At 47.0% G+C, this 20,609-nt stretch overlaps 1 protein-coding gene across 2 annotated transcripts in view; it reads left to right on the top strand.

Annotated features, from left to right (window-relative positions):
* The window catches only part of TRAPPC9 (trafficking protein particle complex subunit 9), a 712,655-nt gene that overhangs the window by 85,507 nt on the left and 606,539 nt on the right, over window positions 1–20,609 (top strand). For both annotated transcript variants that reach the window (XM_073018375.1, XM_073018374.1), the window contains one exon: window positions 8,428–8,571. In XM_073018375.1, the coding sequence (XP_072874476.1) occupies window positions 8,428–8,571 (144 nt within the window). The remainder of the gene's footprint in view (window positions 1–8,427; window positions 8,572–20,609) is intronic.

Below are 20,609 nucleotides of genomic sequence, written 5' to 3'. Positions count from 1 at the left end.
GCGTGCAAGCAGATGTGTTCATGGTTGAAAATCCCCCAAGTCCCATCCAGTTCTCCATATGAATCCCCAATTTTTGTGGGTTTTTGTCTCTAGAGCCTAAGAGATCCTGCCTCTCTGGAGCCACAGGGGCAGGCGGAGTGCTCATGACCACTCTGGGCAAGTGATAAAAGCCTGTGGCGCTATGCACTCGGGTGAGATGGCTGAGATCTGGCAGGGAGTTTGTGTGTTCACCCTCAACATGTCAGTGGTGTCCAGCATAGAGCAAGAACCAAGACGTCCCTGCAGAAGGGAAGGCCTGCTGGAGAGGGTCCTGAACTCTGCTCTTGACCTCTTGCACTCAGTACCGTCACCAATAGCTAAGACAAAAGCAAGGGATAAAATCCAAGTTCAAAATGAACTCCACTAACAGTATGAGTCCAATCATCAGCACATCCAGCACGGACAGATGTCAAGCCCCATGTTTAAAGAAACCCTAAAAACCATGACGGGGTGCAGAATAGAGGAGACTTGGCGAGGTCATACACAAAGATGGATAAGGTGTACTCTGAGATGAGGTTTATAACAGTTTTTCTTTACCTGCCCTCCCTTTCTCTAATTTCCTTTTCCTCTGTGTTCCCTGGAGGGATGGGATGGAACCTGTCTCCCCAGCCCTTGTTTCATGATTGGCACCTTTAGATGGACCATGAGGATGTGTGAATTGAGGCTGATGACCCACTTACCTCCTGCCCCTGCAGACGCACAGACTTCCCCACTGTCAACACCCCATACCAGGGTGGTACATTTGTTGCAATTGATGAACCTATGTTGACACATCATCGTCACCCAAAGTTCATAGTTTACATTAGGGTTCACTCTTGGTGGTGTACATTCTCTGGGTTTTGACAAATGTGTAGTGACGAGTACCCACCATTATGATATCATACAGAGAAGTTTCCCTGCTCTGAAAATCCTTCGTGCTCTGTCTTCTCATCCGTCCCTCCCTGTTACCTTCTGGCAACCACTGACCCTTTTACTGTCTCCACGGTTTTGCCTTTCCCAGAATGTCATATAGTTGGAATCATACAATATGTAGCCTTTTCAAATTGGCTTATTTCTCTTAGTAATATACATTTAAGTTTCCTTCATGTCTTTTCTCAGCTTGATAGCTCATTTCTTTATAGTGCTGAATAATATTCTACTATCAGAATGTGTCACAGTTATTTATACATTCATCTAATGAATCTTGGTTGACAACTTGGTTGCTTGCAAGTTTTGGCAATTGTAAAGCAGCCATAAACATTCGTGTGCAAGTTTTTGTGTGGACATAAGTTTTCAGCTCATTTGGGTAAATATCAAGGAGCATGGTTCCTGGATGATATGGTAAAAATATGTTTACTTTTGTCAGAACCCGCCAAACTGTCTTCCACAGTGGCTGAACCATTTTGCATCCCCTTCAGCAATGAATGAGAGTTCCTGTTGCTCCACATCCTTGCCAGCATTTGGGGTTGTCAGTGTTAGATTTTGGCCATTCTAATAGGTGTGTAGTGGTATCTCGTTGCTTTACTTTGCAATTTTCTGATGACATGTGATATTCAGCATTTTTCTTATACTTATTTGCCATCTGGATACCTTCTTTGGTGAGATGTCTGTTCAGATCTTTTGCCTCCTTTTTAATTGAGTTGCTTGTTTCCTTGCTGTTGACTTTAAGAGTTTTTTGTATGATTCGGATGACAGTCCTTTATCAGTTGTGTCTTTTGCAAATATTTTTTCCCAGTCTGTGTCTTGTTTTCTCATTCTCTTGGTATGTCTTTTGCAGAGCAGAAGTTTTAAATTTTAATGCAGTCTGGCTTATCAATTCTTTCTTTGATGGGTTATACCTTGGGTGTTATATCCAAAGAGTCATTAGTATACCTAAGGTCACCAAGATTTTCTCTTGTGTTATCTTCTGGGAAGTTTGTATTTTCTCATTCTGCATTGGGGTTTATGATCCGCTTTGAGTTAATTTTTGTGAAGAGTGTAAGGTCTGTGTCTAGAGTTATTTTTTTTGCTTGTGGATGTCCAGTTATTTCAGCACCATTTATTGAAAAGACTATCTTTGCTCCATTGATTGTCTTTGCTGCTTTGGAAAAAGACCAGTTGACTATACTTGAGGTTCTATTTCTGGGCTATCTCTTCTGCTCCATTGACCTTTTTGTCTGTTCTTTCACCAGTACCACACTATCTTGAGTACTATGGCTTTATAGTAATTCGAAATTAGGGATATTTTTATTTATTAAAAAAATTTTATAATAGAATGATTTATATTTCTTTAAATCATTCTATTATAAAGACACATGCACGCATACATTTATTGCAGGACTATTTACAATAGCAAAGACATAGTATCAACCTAAATGCCCATCAGTGATAGACTGGATAGAGAAAATGTGCTAATGTACACCATGGAATACTATGCAGCCATAAAAAGAATGAGGTCAAGTTCTTTGCAGGGACATGGATGGAACTGGAGGCCATTATTCATACCAAACTAATGCAGGAACAGAAAACTGAATACCACATGTTCTCACTTATAAGTGGGAGCTAAATGATGAGAACACATGGACACATAGAGGGGAATAACATACACTGGTGCCTTTTGGAGGGTGGAGGGTAGAAGGAGGGAAAGGATCAGGACAAACAACTAATGGATACTAGGCTTAATAGCTGGGTCACAAACTGATCTGTACAATAAACCCCTAGGACACAAGTTTACCAGTGTAACAAACCTTCACTTGTACCCCTGAACTTAAAAGTTGAAATAAACTGTCCTTATTAGATGTTACGTAAAATTGATTGTTCGGAAAAGGTGATTGTTCACATTTTCTTCGCTGTTTCTTGGTATTTTAGGTGACATACCTGGAGCAGCTGCTGTGCTGGGCAGGGTCGCCGTGCAGTTGTGGCCTGTGTGGGGTGCTGGGCCATGCTTGCCAGCCATCTGCGGCTCACAGCTGGGGGTGCACTCAGACGAAGGGGCGCTGTTGCCTCCCACAGGGACTTTCTGGGCATGCCTTGCTAAGCCTGGTGCCTGCAGGCTGCGTTTGCCTACGGGGCATCTCTTTCTAATCCATGCCAAGGCTAGCTGTGGCCTTGTGGTAAATGGTTTCACATGCGTAACCTCGTTTCTTACAGCCTGGTGAGTGGAGACCGCACGTTCCACGTGCCATGTGAGGGCCCAGGGCAGGCAGGGCGCAGTGTTACTCCTGAGGTCGCACAGCTGGTGAGAGCACAGGATGCCATTACTGACCAGCTGTGGGACGCTGGCCGTGTCCCTGAGTCCTGTGTGCCCACTTTCTCATCCGTAAGCGAGGCACTGGTTTACACTAGTTTACTGGTGGACGTTGTAAGGACTGAATTGGTCAGTCCTTGGGAGGTGCTTCGGACGGTGCTCAGCAAATGTTAGTGGCTGTTAGTCAAATGAGATCTTTGGTCAGGTCTCGTATGCTTCCCGTAGCATCCCCTGAGGCCAGCGTGAACAGGGTTTGCAAGACCTGCCCCTCCCCGGCTCCCCCAAAAGAAGTGTGTGTTGCTAGGGCAGGCCCTCCCTGGCCTTTGGTTGTGGATGAGGGCCAGGGAAGGGCCTGCCCTAGCAACACAGTTAATTTTGGACAAAATAACTGGACAAGCCCTAAAACTTGTAGGACTTACATTTTAAAAGGCTAAGAGTGGCCAGGTGTGGTGGCTCATGACTGTAATCCCAGCACTTTGGGAGGTTGAGATGGGTGGATCACTTGAGGTCAGGAGTTCGAGACTAGCCTGGCCAACACAATGAAACCCTGTCTGTACTAAAAAAATACAAATTAGCCAGGTGTAGTGGTTCATGCCTGTAATCCTGGCTACTCAGGAGGCTGAGGCAGGAGAATCGCTTGAACCTGGGAGGTGGAGGGGTTGCAGTGAACCGAGAATGTACCACTGCACTCGAGCCGGGGTGACAGAGCGAGACTCCATCTCAAAAAAAAAAAAAAAAAAAAAAATGCTAAGAGTTACTGGTGGAGGAGGAAAGATTAGATCCCAGAGTCTCAGCAGGGGAGAGTTGGGTGTCTAAGCTCATTTAGGCTGGATTCTGGAGAAATTTGATTGGGAAGGAGTAGTGTTTAGGAAGAAGAAAGAGTTTTTAAAGCAATCACTCTACTGCTTTGTAGAGTGATGAGAAAGTGTGTTTTAATAGATTTCGATGTGCACTTGTGAATGGAATCCCCATTTGCTGTGCTTTTGAGAGACTTCAGGCAAGATTTAAATTGCTTTTCAGTTCCTTTTTTTTTTTTCTTGCATCCTTTGACTATAACTCCAGGCTGGCTTCAGGGTAAAAGCAAGCCTCCTGAGCTCTATGCAAGTTGTCTTAGGAGTCGCCTTCATTCTCCTTTTTTCCTGTCCTGGGGCCAGTTATCTATAACATTTAAGACTGCATCAGTCTGAGCTCTTCTGATGCCTCTTACCTCCTTCGGGATGCTCTTCCCTATTCTTCCCGCCTCACTCCCAGTCATCCTCAGGTCACAGCTGGACGCCATTTCTTCAGAGAGGTCCTCAGTGGTCCTTTCAGTCTTAAGTGGAACTGTTTTATTTTTCTCTTTCATCGAACGCTGTTATTTTTCTCTTTTCATTGAATTCTCTTGTTCTTCCTTATAACACTTCTCATGATTTGTAAGTACATCTGAAAAACGTTTGGGGGTGGGAGCAGTGGCTGACGCCTGTAATCCCAGCACTTTGGGAGGCTGAGGCAGGCGGGTCACCTGAGGTCAGGAGTTCAAGACAAGTCTGGCTAATATGGTGAAACCCCGTCTCTACTAGCTGGGCATGATGGTACACACCTGTAATCCCAGCTACTCGGGAGGCTGAGGCAGGAGAATTACTTGAACCCGGGAGGCGGAAGTTGCGGTGAACCGAGATCGTGGCATTGCACTCCAGCCTGGGCAACGAGAGTGAAACTCCGTCTCAAAAAAAAAAAACCAAACATCTGTGTCAGGAGGAGACATTTGCCATTATTTTGTGAAAGAGGCTAGAGAAAGAAGGTGACTGGCTGAGATTAAATAATGTAAAAATGATAAATGTCAGCTGACTGTGTGTTTAACAAAACACAAAAGTCACTTTAAACCCCATCTCCACTGTGGCTCTGGACTGCTTTAAATAGCTCCCAGAGAATTTAATGGAAATCTACTAACACCCTGTACCTGTGAATAAAAGGCAAATTGTCTGTATTCTCAGGTCCTAAAATGTATTCTGTCTTTTTCTTGAAATGAACATTTGCACTAACTGGCTATAGACAGTCGAGGTAGGAACACTGATGCCTGCTGTGTGTATTTGCTGGCTTAAGGGGCCGCTTAGTATCATTTAAATCTTATTTGTGCTGCTGTATATGAAGATTTTTGATCATGCCTTTTGCTCAAGCCTTTTCCTGGACAAGGGATTAAATTTTGCCCAGGAACTCTTATGAATGGAAGAGACTGCCAAGGCAGATGGATTTGCTAAAAGGCAATAGTTCATATATATAATAACCCTCCACATTGGTGAACTTTTTGATTACAAGAGTATTGAAAATTTTATCACTGGGTCATATGCTGCAAATCTGTTTTCAGAAAAATAATTCGCATTTTATAGGGAGAGCACTTTGAGCCACGTAGAAATTATGGCTTGTACACTATTTACTGTTAAGAACATTTATACTCGGTCTTACTCATAATTGCCCGTGGTAGGAACTGGATCATTATCTATTTTTAAAAGAATCAGCAAAGTGATATTTGCCCAATTCCTATGTGAGAAAACCTTCTAGATATGGTAGTGTTGAGATTAGTTAAATTGGGTCTTTCTGAATTCATGGCTAGGTTAGTCATGACATTGATTTCAGCTTCATAATCTTTAAAAAAATCTCTTCTTCATTTTGGCATTTGGTCTTGGCTTCTTTTGACAATGTGGAATATTGCAGGGACTCGTCTTTCTCTCCTTTCCTGCAGTTGTATGAGAAGTACTACCATTTTATATTCCAAAAGATGTCACAAAGATAAACTACAGAGATATAAAGTAGTGTTTTTTTTATTTTTATTTTTTTAAGTGTGTGTAGGATCAGCTCCAAGGATTTCAATGAGAAGTTATGAAGAAATACTTTAAATATATACAAATTAGAGATTATAGAATAGAATAATGAGTCCAATGCCCAGATTAAATCATTACCAAGATTTGACCACACTGGCTTTATTTTTACTTTATTTATTTTTTGTTGAAGTATTTTATAGCAGATCCCAGAAACCACATCACTGTTCTCCTTCATAGCTGTATGCATGTCCACAACATGGGAGGGTTCCTTTAATCAGCTTTGCATCTTGATCTACATGCATGTTAAGTACCAACTGTGTTATCAGGCACCCTGCCAGGCATTAAGGACACTCGAATGGATAAGACCAAACCTGTCTCCCAAGGAAATTAAGGATCGATGAGAGAAACAAAAACATGAGATTACAGATGCCTTATGGTACCTGCCAGATAACTCCTATGAGCTGAACTTTGTGCAAAATACAGTGGAAATGTAGAAGAGGGACTGGTCGGCTGTGCAGGGCAGGGTGCTGAGAGAAGAGGCCAGAAAGGGCTGTGAGTGGTGGAACTCTTGGAGCAGCGTCTTCAAATATCAGTGGGCAAACAGAGAAAGGTTAGGATAGAAGGAAGGGTCCCTGCTATTTGCGTTGGGGAGGAAGCATCCCTTCTTATTCTGCTTGCTCACCAGTCAGCATCAGCCGAGCGCCCAATCTCATGCCAGGCCCTGTCCTGGGCATACAATAGTAAGTAACACACAGTCTTCAGGTACAGGAAGTCATACCTGAATGGGGGGATTTTGACACACAAGCAGGTAATTTTAATAAATAACCTCAACAGGGATCTGAAAAAATAGAGGACTCATTCTTAGTGAAACAGTGGAACAGGATGGATCATCAGTCATGTCACAGCTAGAGTCAAAGGTTGGCCTGTGTGTTAACCAGATTATATTCATTGAATAATAATATTAATAGCAACTAGCATTTATTGAGAACTTATGATAAATACACTGCTGAAGTGCTTTAAATGGGTTATTGCACTTAAACCTCACAACGTTGACTTGTACTATGACTACTGTCTCCGCTTTACAGTTTGGTGTGGCCCCCTTCTCATCGAGGGTTCACCCCAGAGGTCACCTCCTTGCCCACCTGCCCTGGCTGACGCAGCACCACTCAGCACCATCAGCCCTCACAATGACTGTTTGTGTTTGTCCCAGCATCCACCCGCATGCTGTTTCCCAGGGCTGAGGCCTAACTCTTCCCACAAGAGTGTCAATGCCATGAGAGCAGGCCCTTCATCTCCCTGCTTGTTCTCCTGAACCTGCCCTGCACAGTATTGTGTTCTCAGTAAATACTTGTTAACCAACTGTCGTGGGCTATTATGGACTTTCAGTGCATGGCAGTTTTGTCGGAGTTTGAATGAGCCTTTATGTGTTTTTTCATGGTCTAAGTTTTGGATCAGCTGGAGCAATGATTAGCCAGTCTGTGTGATTGGTTATTAGAGCTATTGGCGGGCTGTGTGTGTTAACACAGGTTGGCTGGGAGCAGTGGCTCATACCTGTAATCCCAGTACTTTGGGAGGCCAAGGTGGGAAGATCGCTGTAGGCCAGGAGTTCAAGACCAGCCTGGGCAACATGGGGAGACCTTGTCTCTACAGGAAAAAAACAAAACAAAACATAAAATAAAATTAGTTGGGCATGGTGGTGTATACCTGTAGTCCCAGCTCCTCAGGGGGCTGAAATGGGAGGATTGGATTGCTTGAACCCAGGAGGTCCAGACTGCAGTAAGCTATGATTGCACCACCACACTCCAGCCTGGATGACAGAGAAAGACCCCATCTCTTAAAAAAAGAGATACTTTTCGACTGTCTGTGCATCCAAATTTCTCCATCTTTAATTCAAAGATGCTAAACTATTTTGGAGTGAGCAGCTGTAGAATTTAACTTTTTTTTCTAATTTAGCTATCTACTTTTCTTCATTTTTCTCATATTTTAGAGAAATATTTTTGATTTAATGTTCTTGGTTGTTGATAATGAAGGCCCTTCAAATATGAGTATTTTCTTGAAAAAAAAGTATGTCTCTAACTCAGATATATGAAAACCAACTTTTGTTCTAAGTTTATTATTTCAAAACAGGTAATTTTTGAAATCAAATCCTGTCTTTGCAGAAGAGAGAAGCTATAATGTAATACCTGTTTTTGCTGTATGAAAACCACGCCAACTTTAAAGTCCTTTTCCAGGGTCATTAAAAACAGAGGAAATATTTTTTGTTACTCTTTGAGTTTGATGGTTGAGGCATTTGTCTTCAAATTGCCAAGTTTTACAACTTAGATTAACTATATTTCCTGCACCCTCTCCAAGCACTTTTGTGATGTTTTGTAACTTCCATCACAGGCACGCATAGAGGCTGGGCTGCGGTCCAGATGCGTTTGCTCCATGAACTGGTCTACGCCTCCCGAAGGATGGGGAACCCAGCCCTCTCTGTCAGACACCTGTCCTTCCTTCTACAGACCATGCTGGACTTCTTGTCGGATCAGGGTGAGTGAGCTCAAACCACGATTTTTTTTTTCCAGGGACTGTGAATGAGAGCACTTTAGATGCTGGTTCATGTAAACCCTGGGCTTGGGTTTCAGCGGGTGGAAGACACTGTCCAGCTCCTCGTCAGTGAGAAGATCCCTGCCCCCTGCCTTGGCTCCCTCCTTCCACGCTCATTTCTCTGGGACCCCTGTGCCACCTCCTCCCACCTTGACGCCATCCCCTCCTGCTCTTCGGCCGGCCAGCACACTCCACGGCTTTTCCCTCCGCCTCTCAGGCTTCTTCTCAGCCTCCTGTGTTGCCTCCCATTTCCTTAGCCTGCCTTTTATAAAATATAAATGTCAAAGCATAACATTTACATAGAGGAGTACACGACTCGTAGGAATGTATCTCAGTGATCTCAGTGAATTCTCACCAAGTGGCCACCGCTGTAATCAACACCCGGATCAGAGACGGGCACGAGCAGAAAGAACCCAGGGCCCCTTGTGCCCCTTCTAGTCACTGGGTGACTCCATCCTCCCTTCCAGAACCAAAGATGAGGTTTGTGTACGTTTGCTCTCATGGGGCCACGCGGTGTCTCTGCCCCTGTTTCAAGGTTGCCTTTCTCCCAGGCTCCTTTCTTGGCCTTCATCTTCTCTTCTTATGCTGCTCCTGGGTGCTATCTGCTTTTTGATAGCAGGAAACATGACCTGTTTCCCTACGCACTTGGGGCTCAGCCGCCCCAAACCTGCCTTCCTGCCTGTACCCCTGACCCTGGCCCAGTGTGTGGTGCCGGCTGGGTTCTCAGGGAAGTGCTGTCTGCTGTGGAGACTGATGTGTGCAGAGCGTATTGGGAGGTACTCATGGGATCAGCCCCGTGGAAGGAAAGAGACGGAGGCGAAACTAGACAGTGGGAGAAGCTGGGCTTCAGTGCTATATCGACACAGGCCTCAGCCGCATGGGGAGCTCTGCACTGCCGTGCCCTGCAGACGTGTCCCATGTTGTTCTGAGGGGCCGGGCCTTTCTCCTCTCTCACTGACCAGCAGTTGGATGCAGGCTACCCTGGGTGATGTGGTTCTCTTCAGCAAGGAGACAAGGCTTCTGCTGACCCAGCAGGGCCTGTGCAGCTGGGAAGCTGTTGGAGAGATCTCTGGCGATGGGAGGGCCGGGACTTCCTGTCCCTGTGCCAGGCCCTGGGTGCTCACCACTCCCAGGAAAGGGTAGGGTCTCAAAGGGCTCTCTCCCATCGAGCACAGCCTCTGGGAAGGCAGCACTCTTCCCTGGGGAACGGGCTCTTCTCCCTGCAGGCCGTCTGGTTGGCTCATTACTGCCCCCTGCAGTGCTGCTCTGTCACTGCTGCTGTCCAGGCAGGGACTCCGCTCCCTCACTCTCATGTCCTGCCATCTCACAAATTTCGTGCTTCTCTGCTTTTCACATTTCTAAAAGCAGTACACCTTTCTCTCCAGCCCTCCACCCACTACTTTCCCCTGGCTATTCTCTGTCTGTCTTCCAGTAGGCTCTGGCTCCAGGGTAATGTGGGGTGTGCATCTCTGAGGGTAGTTGTGAGGTTTAAATGCACTAATTCTGGCCGGGCATGGTGGCTCACTCCTATAATCTGAGGACTTTGGGAGGCCCAGGTGGGCGGATCACCTGAGGTCAGGAGTTCGAGACCAGCCTGGCCAACATGGTGAAACCCCGTGTTTACTAAAAATGCAAAACTTAGCCAGGGGTGGTGGCGGGCCCCTGTAATTCCAGCTACTCAGGAGGCTGATGCAGGAGAATTACGTGAACCCAGGAGGCGGAGCTTGCAGTGAGCCAATGTTATGCCATTTTACTCCAGCCTGGGCAACAAGAGTGAAACTCTGTCCCTTCCACCCCCGCCCAAGAAAAAAGAAACCCAGTATACACTAAGCAGCCCTCATAGAGCCCCTCTTCTCGCTGCACCTATTGAAATGCTAGCATTCTTTAAAGGAAACATTGATTTCTCTATAGTGATTTCCACGGCCATCTCTATGAGAAAGGAATTCTCCTTTTGTGAACTCCTGTGGTTCTTTGTTGCCAAGGTTCTGAAGGCACACACCGCTTACTGTGGCCGTTTGCATCCTCGTGTGCAGTAGCTGTTGTTTGCTGTTGAGGACTTCTGGTGACCCAGGTGAATCTCTGCTCTGACCGGGGCCCCTGCGACAGACGTGCAGCTTCTTTTCTGCGTGTATTGGGTCGCTGTTGCTTTTGGGGCTGCATTTGAACTGCGCTTTTCTTGGCTGTACCTGCAGAGTGAGCAGGTGGCCAGCAGGGCCACCGTGGAAGCTGGCTGCATGGCCCATTTGCACTCTGGTGTTTCGGTGACGGGAGGGAGCAGCAGGCCAAGGCAGGGCTCCCAGAGCCACCTGTGTCTCCTGCTGGGCCTCCGTGACGGCTTGGGCAGTGGTCTTGTGTTACCTGCTGTAGTGAATTTTTGCTCTCCCCAGCCCCTGGGAGTGCTGCCCACCTCCCCCGCTCTGCTGGGATTTCTTGAGCCTCCCCGCGATCCAGCAACTCTAAGGAGGCAGAGCCTGGACTCTGTTTGTGCAGGGTCTTAGAATCTCGGGTGCCATTCCTGACCCATGGCACATCCATCTGCCCCTGTAGCCAGGACTTTGTTCTCTCCTGGTGGCAGTGTCCCCACGCACCTCACCTCAGCAAGCACAGTTCCCACGGCTGGTGAGTTGTGTTGACACGGCCCTGAGCCCTTCGCCTGAGCCGTCAGTGTCACTCCTTTGCCTGCTGCGTCTGCTGCATCTTGAACTTCTTCAGCACACACCTTCCTTCCCACAGTAGGGCTGGTGCACCTTCCCTGTCCCCACACTCTGCGCCTTCACCACGTGACTCCTCTTGGGCCTGGCCTCCTCTTGAAAGCCTTCATGAGTCTTTAGCTAGACCAGGAACTCTGGGCTTCTGCTGTCTTCCTTCCTGCACTTACCACAGTTACAATTCGGTCATCAGTTGCGTATTTAGTTGATCCATGCTTGTCTCCCTTCATGGGAGAAGACCTCATTCTGCCTGCTGTCTACCTGGAGCTGGACCTGGCAAAGACTAGATGCCAAGCGCATGGCTGCCGAGGTGTGAGTGATGTTGTCACAGCCCTTGCCTTCATCATGATTACTTATGGGAAAGTTGATTCTGACTTGGGTCCTCAGGCATTTTTCAAAAGCACATTCTTGGCCAGACATGGTGGCTCACTCCTGTAATCCCAGCACTTTGGGAGGGTGAGAGACGGGCAGATCACCTGAGGTCAGGAGTTCGAGACCAACCTGGCCAACATGGTGAAATTCCATCTCTACTAAAAATACAAAAATTAGCCGGGCGAGGTGGCGCATGCCTGTAATCCCAGCTACTTGGGAGGCTGAGGCAGGAGGATCACTTGAACCCGGGAGGTGGAGATTGCAGTGAGCTGAGATCACGCCACTGCACCCCAGCCTGGGTGACAGAGTGAGACTCCATCTCAAAATAAAAATAAAATAAAATGCACGTTCTTTTTACAATGAACACGTGTGTGTACACTGTATGTGTATGTATACGTATGCTGTATTGTGTTTTTCTGTTGGAGTTTATATTTCTCAAGGGCGTGGGCCATATCTTCCCCTTTGGGTGCCCTGTGGTTTCCATGGACATGGTGAGATGACTGAGCGTGTATGCAGGACCAATAATTGGAGTGACCCATTCCACTCTTCTGTGTCAGGCTGATGAACCTGACTGTCTCCACTCCAGGCATGTGAGGCCTTGTCTTGTTTTGATGACAGCACTGAGAAGTAGACTGTGTTTCCCAGCCCCACGTGCTCGGAGGTTGATGTTTGCACGCGTGTCCATGAGGTGGCCGCCGGGAAGAAGAGAGAGTGGATGAGCACATAGGGCTCTCTTGTTAGTTGCTCTGTTGCTGTGTTTCTGTTTTTGTTAATAGCAGTCATGCATTGTTGATGAGCACCCTTGTGCCTGGGAGTGGTGGTGGGTGTGTGCCTGCCCATCTCCCCTGCCCTTCCTGTCCAGAACGCAGAGCCAGCATCTTTCTCCAGGTGGCAAAGAAAACCTCTACAGGAAAATACAGCAAGGGTTCTCGGTGATGCTTTAACCTCTGCCTTCCCCTCCTTTTTTTCTTATCCTGTTTATATTATTAAGCTTTGTTCACTTCTAAGCCTATCATGTGATGGTTGTACCTTTTCCTCATGTGATCTTTCAAAAAGGGTGATCTGTATGCTATATTTTTGAGTAATTAGACATTTTGTAACAGGTCACATTGGAGGCTCTTTTAACATATGTGTGTAAAATAAGTAAATGTGAATTCTTATTGAAACAGCATGTTTAACCGTGGCCTGTGGTCTTCACCAGGCCTAAGTGAGGACGGAGGCTTTGAGTTGGATGTGGCTCGTCCATTAGACTCCTTGTCTCCCTCACATGGTTATGACTAGCCATTGCTTTTATGGCCAGAGCCCTTAGTTAATTCCCCCCCATGCTGTGATCTCTCTTCGGTGTATCTTCTCCACACTAGTATCCTGAAGACAGTTTCTTTTTCTTTCTTTTTCTCTTTTTAAGATCTACCAGAAATACTGGAGGTGAATATATGTTTAAAATCTGAGTTTGAATTAGTCATGGTAGGAAGTTTTCTCCATGGTATTTAGAGTGAGTTAGGAGAGATTTGTCATCTCAGTTTGGATGACTGACAAAGCTGCAACCAGACTCAGCTAGATTTCAAATCAGGCGGTTTATGGGAAAAGAGAGGAGGAGCTATGATCATGAGGTATTTCTAAGATCCGTTGTTTTTGGTGGATTGTTAATTCCCGGTGAGAAAACAGAGAATGAAATCAGTATGCTTCCATATGGGCTGTGTTTCCATTAGATATAAATTGCGTTTGATTTTTGATGAAAAGTCAGCATAACCCTCTAGAGGTGTCAGGTGCCCCTTGTCCTGGAAAGAGGACGCACACTGTGATTGATGGGGTCCTGGCTGTGTGTTTTTAGGTGACAGGGAAATTTGTTTACCCATGAAATGTGGATAGTGTCTTATGGTTATTTAAAGTCATATTAATTAGTGATTTAAAGACGCTTAGTTTGAAAGGAGAAGAACTTAGGATGCTTGATACTGTTGAACAAATAACAGTGTCTTGAAAGGCCTTTATATAATGGTATTTGGCTAATTGGAGTCGTCTGAGAAAAGGACAAAAGTCAGGAGGTCTGAAAGGTTCTTTCCACTCACCTCAGCCTCTAATTACTGTAACCGCCGATCAATAATGACATCCTCCCTAGCTTCCGTTTTCTCGTTTGGACAGCTGGGCTGTGCGGCGCTGTGTGGCAGTTTGTTATTTTTAATGATAGATACTATAATTTATTGGATGGTCTTTTTTTTCTGAAGAGCTCATGGTGCCATTCACAGATAACTAACATTTCTACGTTTTGCTGAGTTGAAATAAAGTATGGAATAGAAGGGCAGCCAGGCACGGAAAACACATGACCCCAGGGCTGAGGAGGGTCTTTCTAGCCTTCTTGTAATTTGTGAAACTAGACTGGTGACATGCATTGAAGACAGCATCATCTGGGGACTTCTGCTCCATGTGTACTCTCCAGTATGTGCTAAAGATTAAACCTACAAGATACATTATAAGGGCAAGTATTTACACAGAAAGGCTCTGAGTTCCCCAAGACTTTGGTCGTTTTTTACAAGGTAAAGTACTACCTTGATGATTTGTGGAATCTTCTTAGGAACCGTGACTGTGTTGCTTTTCTGATCGTGGTACAGGGCATCTTTGTTGAGGCTTCCCGTGTGTGTGGGCACAGAGCGTCCATGGCATTCCAGCAGTAGATTAATGGAGCTGTCATCCTCTGAAGCCTCATGGGTGGTGCATGCTAACCCGGTCCTATGAACTGCACAGGAGTCTCTTAAAAGGGCAGAGGGATTCCTTCCTTTGTGAAAGGTTTAGAATGGCACATATTTGTAATTTCCAGCCTCATCTTTTCCCACTCTCACATTCACCCTGTGTTTGGCTGTACTAAATTGCTGACAGTTCTCCAAATACAACAGCATTGCTATTCTGCTGCCTTTGTATATGCTGTTTCCATTACTGTTAGGTTGTCCAGGAATTCATCCCGGCCATGACTGCAGTGCCCCCTCTGCCAGCTTCCCATGCCCTGAACCTGCCGCTGTCAGAGCCTCCAGCATGCTGGGCTGTGGAGTTGCTGGTCTGTTTCCCCACCCAGCAAGCCTCTAAGCTCCTCAAAGACACGAACTGTCATGTGTATCTGGAGCAGCACCTGGTAGCTTACAGGTCCTTAAATGCCGGCTGCATGAATGATGTCTTCTGTCTCTTTCAACCCACCTTCTGCTATGCTACCAAATGGATATTTCTTCTAATTGGCGATTTTAAAGATCCTGCTGTGGCCTTTGATCAGGCTTTTGAGCAGTGTTTGGCAAACGGTGGCCTATGGACCACGTCTGGCCCGCTGCCTGATGTTCATCCTTGCATTGGCTGTTCCAGGATGAGTTTATAGTTACTGACACCAATTCCTGTGGAAAATAGAAAAGACTCGTGGCTTTCACATCAAATAGCTTAAAAAGGGAACAAGGGGAAAAATTAGCTAGGTAAACTGTTTCAGAGACTGAGATCAAAAGCCCCAGGTAAGCGAGTAAGGTTCAGCCATATGTTGGCTCTGCTACTGTGAGTGAAGTGTGGTTTAAAAATGCATACTATATCAATGCCTATGAAAAGAAGGGGAAAAAAAGAAAAAATGCATACTATAAATATGTCATATTAATGCTACTGTGAAAAGACTGAGGAGTGACAAAAGGGGGGTCCCATGAAATGGGAGGGGTCCAGTGAATGAACCTGTGTTAAGGATGTGCCTTATTTCACAGCATTTCTGCTGTTAGAATGACTTTACCAGGTTAGGATGGCAGGGAGTGTGATGTTCTCACACTAGAGTACAGATGGTTTGCATTGCACATGCTTTCCTGGGCTTGGTCTTGTTGGGATCTGAAGGCTTTTGGTTTGCCTATTCTACTGTAGTCCAGTGTCTTTCTGGAGGCTTCTGGGTAGATGGTGTTTTCTTGAAAACCCTCTCTGTATCTTGGTTTTTGCATCTACCTGCGGGATTGTTTTAAGGATTGGAGGTGACACACTTGAAGTACCTAACAATGTCTGCTGCCAAGAAGTGCTTAGTAAATATCATAAGATGGCACTGTTTTCTTTCTGGGGGACCTGGACACCAGCTCCTTGGTCAGATGTTAGTGGTTCTTTTGCTGAAGGTTACCTTAAGAAGACTTGGAGAGGGAAATAGGGAACAGCAGAATCACCCCAAAGGGCTGTTGTATGTGGATGCGATTCTTTTCCAAGATGTGCTGCTGTTATAATTTGTATTATAATATCATAATTAACCATAGCACTGCTCTGACTGGCCTGGGGAAGGGGTGAGTGGGAGGTGGAAACAGAGGAGGAGGAGCAAGGGGAAGGAAAGGATGGTGCTGCTGAGAGGTGTTCTTCCAGGCAGGGAACGGCGGCCCATGTAACCGGGGCTTCAGTGCGTGCTCTTTCCACCGCGTTTAATGCTCAGCCCAGTCCTAAGGTGTTGGGAAGGTGGCCTTTCCACCTCGCCATTGAAAGCGTAGATCAAGATTAGGCTGCCAGTTCCTTGTTCAGCGGAAGCAGCATAGAATCCCAGGTCTCATAGTATCCAACACGAATCTGACTTACTGTTAGACTTTGAGGTTGTTTAAGCATCTTAAACTTCCAAAACAACTGTCGCTATAAAGTGCCTCTCTCCCCATAGCTGCTTGTCATGCTTTGCCTACAAGAAACGAAAGCCTTACTAAAATAAACGCAGTTTTTGAGAGCTAACTCATATGCCATACAATTTATCCATCTAAGGTATGTGAGAATACTCACAGGGCTGTGCAGCCACACCACAAGTGAACTGTTCATCCATGTTGTGGCATGGCTGATCCTTTAAAATGCGATGCCAAGTGAAGGAAGCCAGGCTCTGAATTCCACACACACGTTGTATGATCCCAATGATTTGAAATGACCAAAATAGACTATAGGGACAGAATGGATTAGTCTTTCTTAGGACTGGGGGAATGGGGGACTTGGTGGGGGCGATGGCTAAAGTGTATGGAGTTGAGGCGGTGAAGATATTCCAGTGGTACATTGTGGTGACTGTTGCACGACTGTGGGATATCCTCAAAACCATTGAATTGCACCCTTTAATGGGCCAGCTGCTATGCAAATTATATTTCAATAAAGCTGTTACGAACGTTTTTAAGAGTCTCTAGAAGACCTCTCTGTCTCATTGGCTAGAACCGGATTGTGTGGTCATGCCAGCCCACTGTAAGTGTGATGGGAAGCAGTCATCCCTGAGTATTGGCGGGGGGCATTGGCTCCAGGCTCTCTCTTGGATACCAAAACCTAGGGATACTCAAGTCCCTGATATAAAATGGCATAGTTTTTGCATATAACTTATACACATCCTCCCCCATAGTTTGTTTATTTATTTATTTTTATTTTTAGCAGAGATGAGGTCTCGCCATGTTGCTCAGGCTGGTCTCGTCCTCCTGGGCTGAAGCAATTCTCCTGCCTTGGGCTCCCGAAGTGTTGGGATTACAGGCGTGAGCCACCGCACCCAGCCTCCTATATGGTCTAAGCCATCTCTAGATCACTTGTAGCACTTCATATGATGTAAACGCTACCTACATAAATCATTATTCTCCTGTATTGTTTAGGGAAAGGAAAAAAAAAAACTATACACGTTCAGCACAGATGCAATTTTTTTCCCCAAATATTTTCAGTCCTCGGTTGGTTGAATCAATGGGCACAGTGCCACGGCTAGGAAGAGCCAAATGGATTTGGCTGTTTTTGTCTCTAAGGGCGGGCAGCGTGGGGAGCTGGAGGGGTACGGGGAGAATGGCAGCACCGTCAGCTACCAGCGTGGGCCTGTGTCTCTTGTCCATTGTCACCTCTCCTTCCTTGTCCTTTACCAACCGACCCATGCAGTTGTTCTGGCCCAGCCCTGGAATCACCTTTTCTGCCATCCTCTACTCAATGCACCTTGGATGCGTCGAGAGACCCAGCCAGCCTGCTTCTGCTTTTTCACCCTGACTGCCTTTGTTCTGTTTAATTTGCCATCATCTCCTCTCTGGAGCCTCCTGCCCCTCTCCCTGGCTCCACTCCGGCCTCCCGTTGCTTCATTCTCCGGACACCCGTTTAAACTGCAACTCAGATCATATTTTGTTGCTCCTGTAATAAAACCCAGGACTCACGGTGGCCTGCAGGTTCTGCCCTTGGCCCTGCCCTCTCTCCCACCTTGTCCCTTACTTTCTCATCTGCTCCCGGTTCCAGTTCCTTTGTCTTCCTTAATTAATGCTTACGTGCCAAGCCTTTTCCCCCCCAGAGCCCCACATGCCTGTTCCTGGCGATCTTGAATAGTGCACTTCTCCATGAGGTCTCACCTCCAGTGCCGTCTTCCCCGGGAGACCGCCCTGACCCCCGGCTCTTCTGCATCATACCCTGTGCTTTGTGTTTCCCAGTCTTAACATGAGAGGCTAGCAGACCTCATCCGCCTTGTCCTGGGATGGCCTGGAACACAGTAGGTGTGAAGAAATACCGTTAAATGGATGGACAACCTCCCTTTGATATTTACCTGCACACTGCTTTGCCACTGTCCCTGTCACATTGCGATGGCCGTTTAGGAGAAGTCTAAATGCCACTTCCTCATCTGGTTTGCTAATGGGACTTGCCTGGGGTGGTCACTGATGATTGCACCTTGCAGGTCGCTCATCTTGTCGTGGGCTGCTTGTCTCTATCAAAGTCACCTTGATGGAGGGTGGAAGTGGCAGCAGACGTCGCTGAATACAGGAGACCAAAATAATCCCTGCAATTATTTTGAAAGAAGGCAAAGTTTGTTCTTTCAGAAAATGTTGTTTTCAGAGCAGAATTCAGCATCTCTGCTTCTAAACCTTAGTGGGCGTGTTTGTTGGAAAGGGACGTCTTCCTAACCAAGGCTGCCGCAGATCCCACTGTTCCCTCAAAAGGTGCTCCTTGACTTTGTGGCAGAGGGGACCAGTTATGTTAGATGACTGTAAAGACGTTTTCCAAAAAGGAAGTTAAGGGAAGGATTACTTAGTCAGAGCGAGGCTTGGTTACTTAGAGGATGTAAATCATCTGCTGACCGTGTAGCTGAGTGAGAGTGAGGCATCGCTGGTCAGAGGTGGCTTCTGCAGCCTGACACTCTGTGCAGCCTGACACTCTGTGCAGCCTGACACTCTGTGCAGCCGTTGCCGGGCTACCTGGACATGGTGGCAGCCCGTTACCCTCATCAGGTCTTTTTCACCTTCCCCAGTTCCCACCCCTATTCTTGGTGCAGTGCTAAGGTTTAAGGGGCACTGCTGGAAGGGGGCAGATGTTGACTTCACCAGGCCTGGTGTCTCATTAAAATGTTGCGGAACGGCCGCAAAGCCCATGGCACAGGGGCTTGTGCCCTCCTGTCCTCTCCGTGTTCCCCGCTCCCTCCTGCTGCCTCTTTTTCTCCCACCCCACTGGCTTCCCTGTGTGCAAACGTGCCGTAATTACCACAATGTGCAGCTCAGCTCAGCCAAGCCAAGCAGTCTTCCGCTCTGAAGCAGAACCTCTGCCAGGGTCGTCTGCCTTCCCTCACGCACCTTCTTCAGCCCTGCTGTGTGCCCTTCCCTCGCGCGCCTCCTTCGGCCCACTTGTGTACCCTTCCCTTGCGCCCCCTTCGGCCCCCTTGTGTGCCCTTCCCTCGCGCGTCCCCTTTAGCCCCCCTGCTTGCCCTTCCCTCATGTGCCCTCTTCAGCCCCCCTGCTTGCCCTTCCCTCACGTGCCCTCTTCAGCCCCCCTGCTTGCCCTTCCCTCACGTGCCCTCTTCAGCCCCCCTGCTTGCCCTTCCCTCACGTGCCCTCTTCAGCCCCCCTGCTTGCCCTTCCCTCGTGCGCCCCCTTCGGCCCCCTCTGCTGGACGTCCCTCTCCTCTCCCTTGCTAAGGTCACCAGTTTCCAAAGCAGGAGTCATTTCCTGTCCTCTTTTTCTCTCTGTCAATAGTGTCCTCTCAGTCCAGTGCTTCCTCTACGTGGTGCTTTTTTCCTTTCCCCAGCTCCTCCTGGAGCTTCCCCACTTCTGATTCCCATATGCTGGGCACTTGCGTCAGGGCTTGGTTCTGGGTCCGCTTGTCTCTTTGCTCCCGGTGTCTGGTGATTCCCCTCAGACCATGCCTTTAGATGCCATTTACAATGTACACTTTAGCTTTCTGGCATGTTCACAGATACGTGCACCTATCACCACAGTCAGTTTTAGAACATTTTTATCACCTCCAAAGGAAGCCCCGCGCCCTACCGCTAGCTAGGGGCACACGTTGGCAGTCACATATTGTTGAATGCTTTAATAATACATGCTTTTCTTTTGTTCCCTTTCTTGCTTGCTTTCCAGGTTGTTTTTGGTACTGTTGATAACACTGTGGTGAACATCTTTAGGCCTTTGGCTTTTTTTAGCAGGAGAGAGTTTTCATCAGGAGGGCGCCTCCTGGGTCAGCCTTTTTGGGCGTTGTGATTGCTGCTGAGACACTGCGGATGCGGCCACAGCAGGGCTGCTAATTCAGTGTGTGCGGGACGCTGCCTTCCTCTTCTAATTTGCGTTTTCTTGGTGACTTGCAAGGTTGGATTTTTTTCTGCAGGTTTGTTTGTTGTATCTCTTTTATGTGAAGTTCTTTTCCAGTCTTCTGATTGCTTCCTCCCTCCTGCTCATTTGACTATCACTGAAACTTAGTTGGGGTTTGGTGGGGCAGATGGTGTCCTGCCATTGTGCTTTATGATGTGAATGAAGTGGTCTGCCCACAGTCACCCAGTTATCCAGTCAGCTGTGAGTGGCAGAGCAGCAGGACCCCTGGTCTCCCAGCGCCTCAGAAAGGGGGAAACACTTGCCATGACACCTTTGACTGACATTTTGTTTAGTTGTCATGTGAGTGAATACCCTTCTTAGAGCTGCTGAACTTGCTGATGGCAAATTCTTCTTCGCCCAGTGCTCCTGGCCCCTG

This window comes from Chlorocebus sabaeus, chromosome 8 (genome assembly GCF_047675955.1).
Source record: "Chlorocebus sabaeus isolate Y175 chromosome 8, mChlSab1.0.hap1, whole genome shotgun sequence".
Classification (NCBI taxonomy): domain Eukaryota; kingdom Metazoa; phylum Chordata; class Mammalia; order Primates; family Cercopithecidae; genus Chlorocebus; species Chlorocebus sabaeus.
Note: the sequence above shows the minus strand (reverse complement) of the source record. Positions and strands in the feature narration are given on the sequence as shown.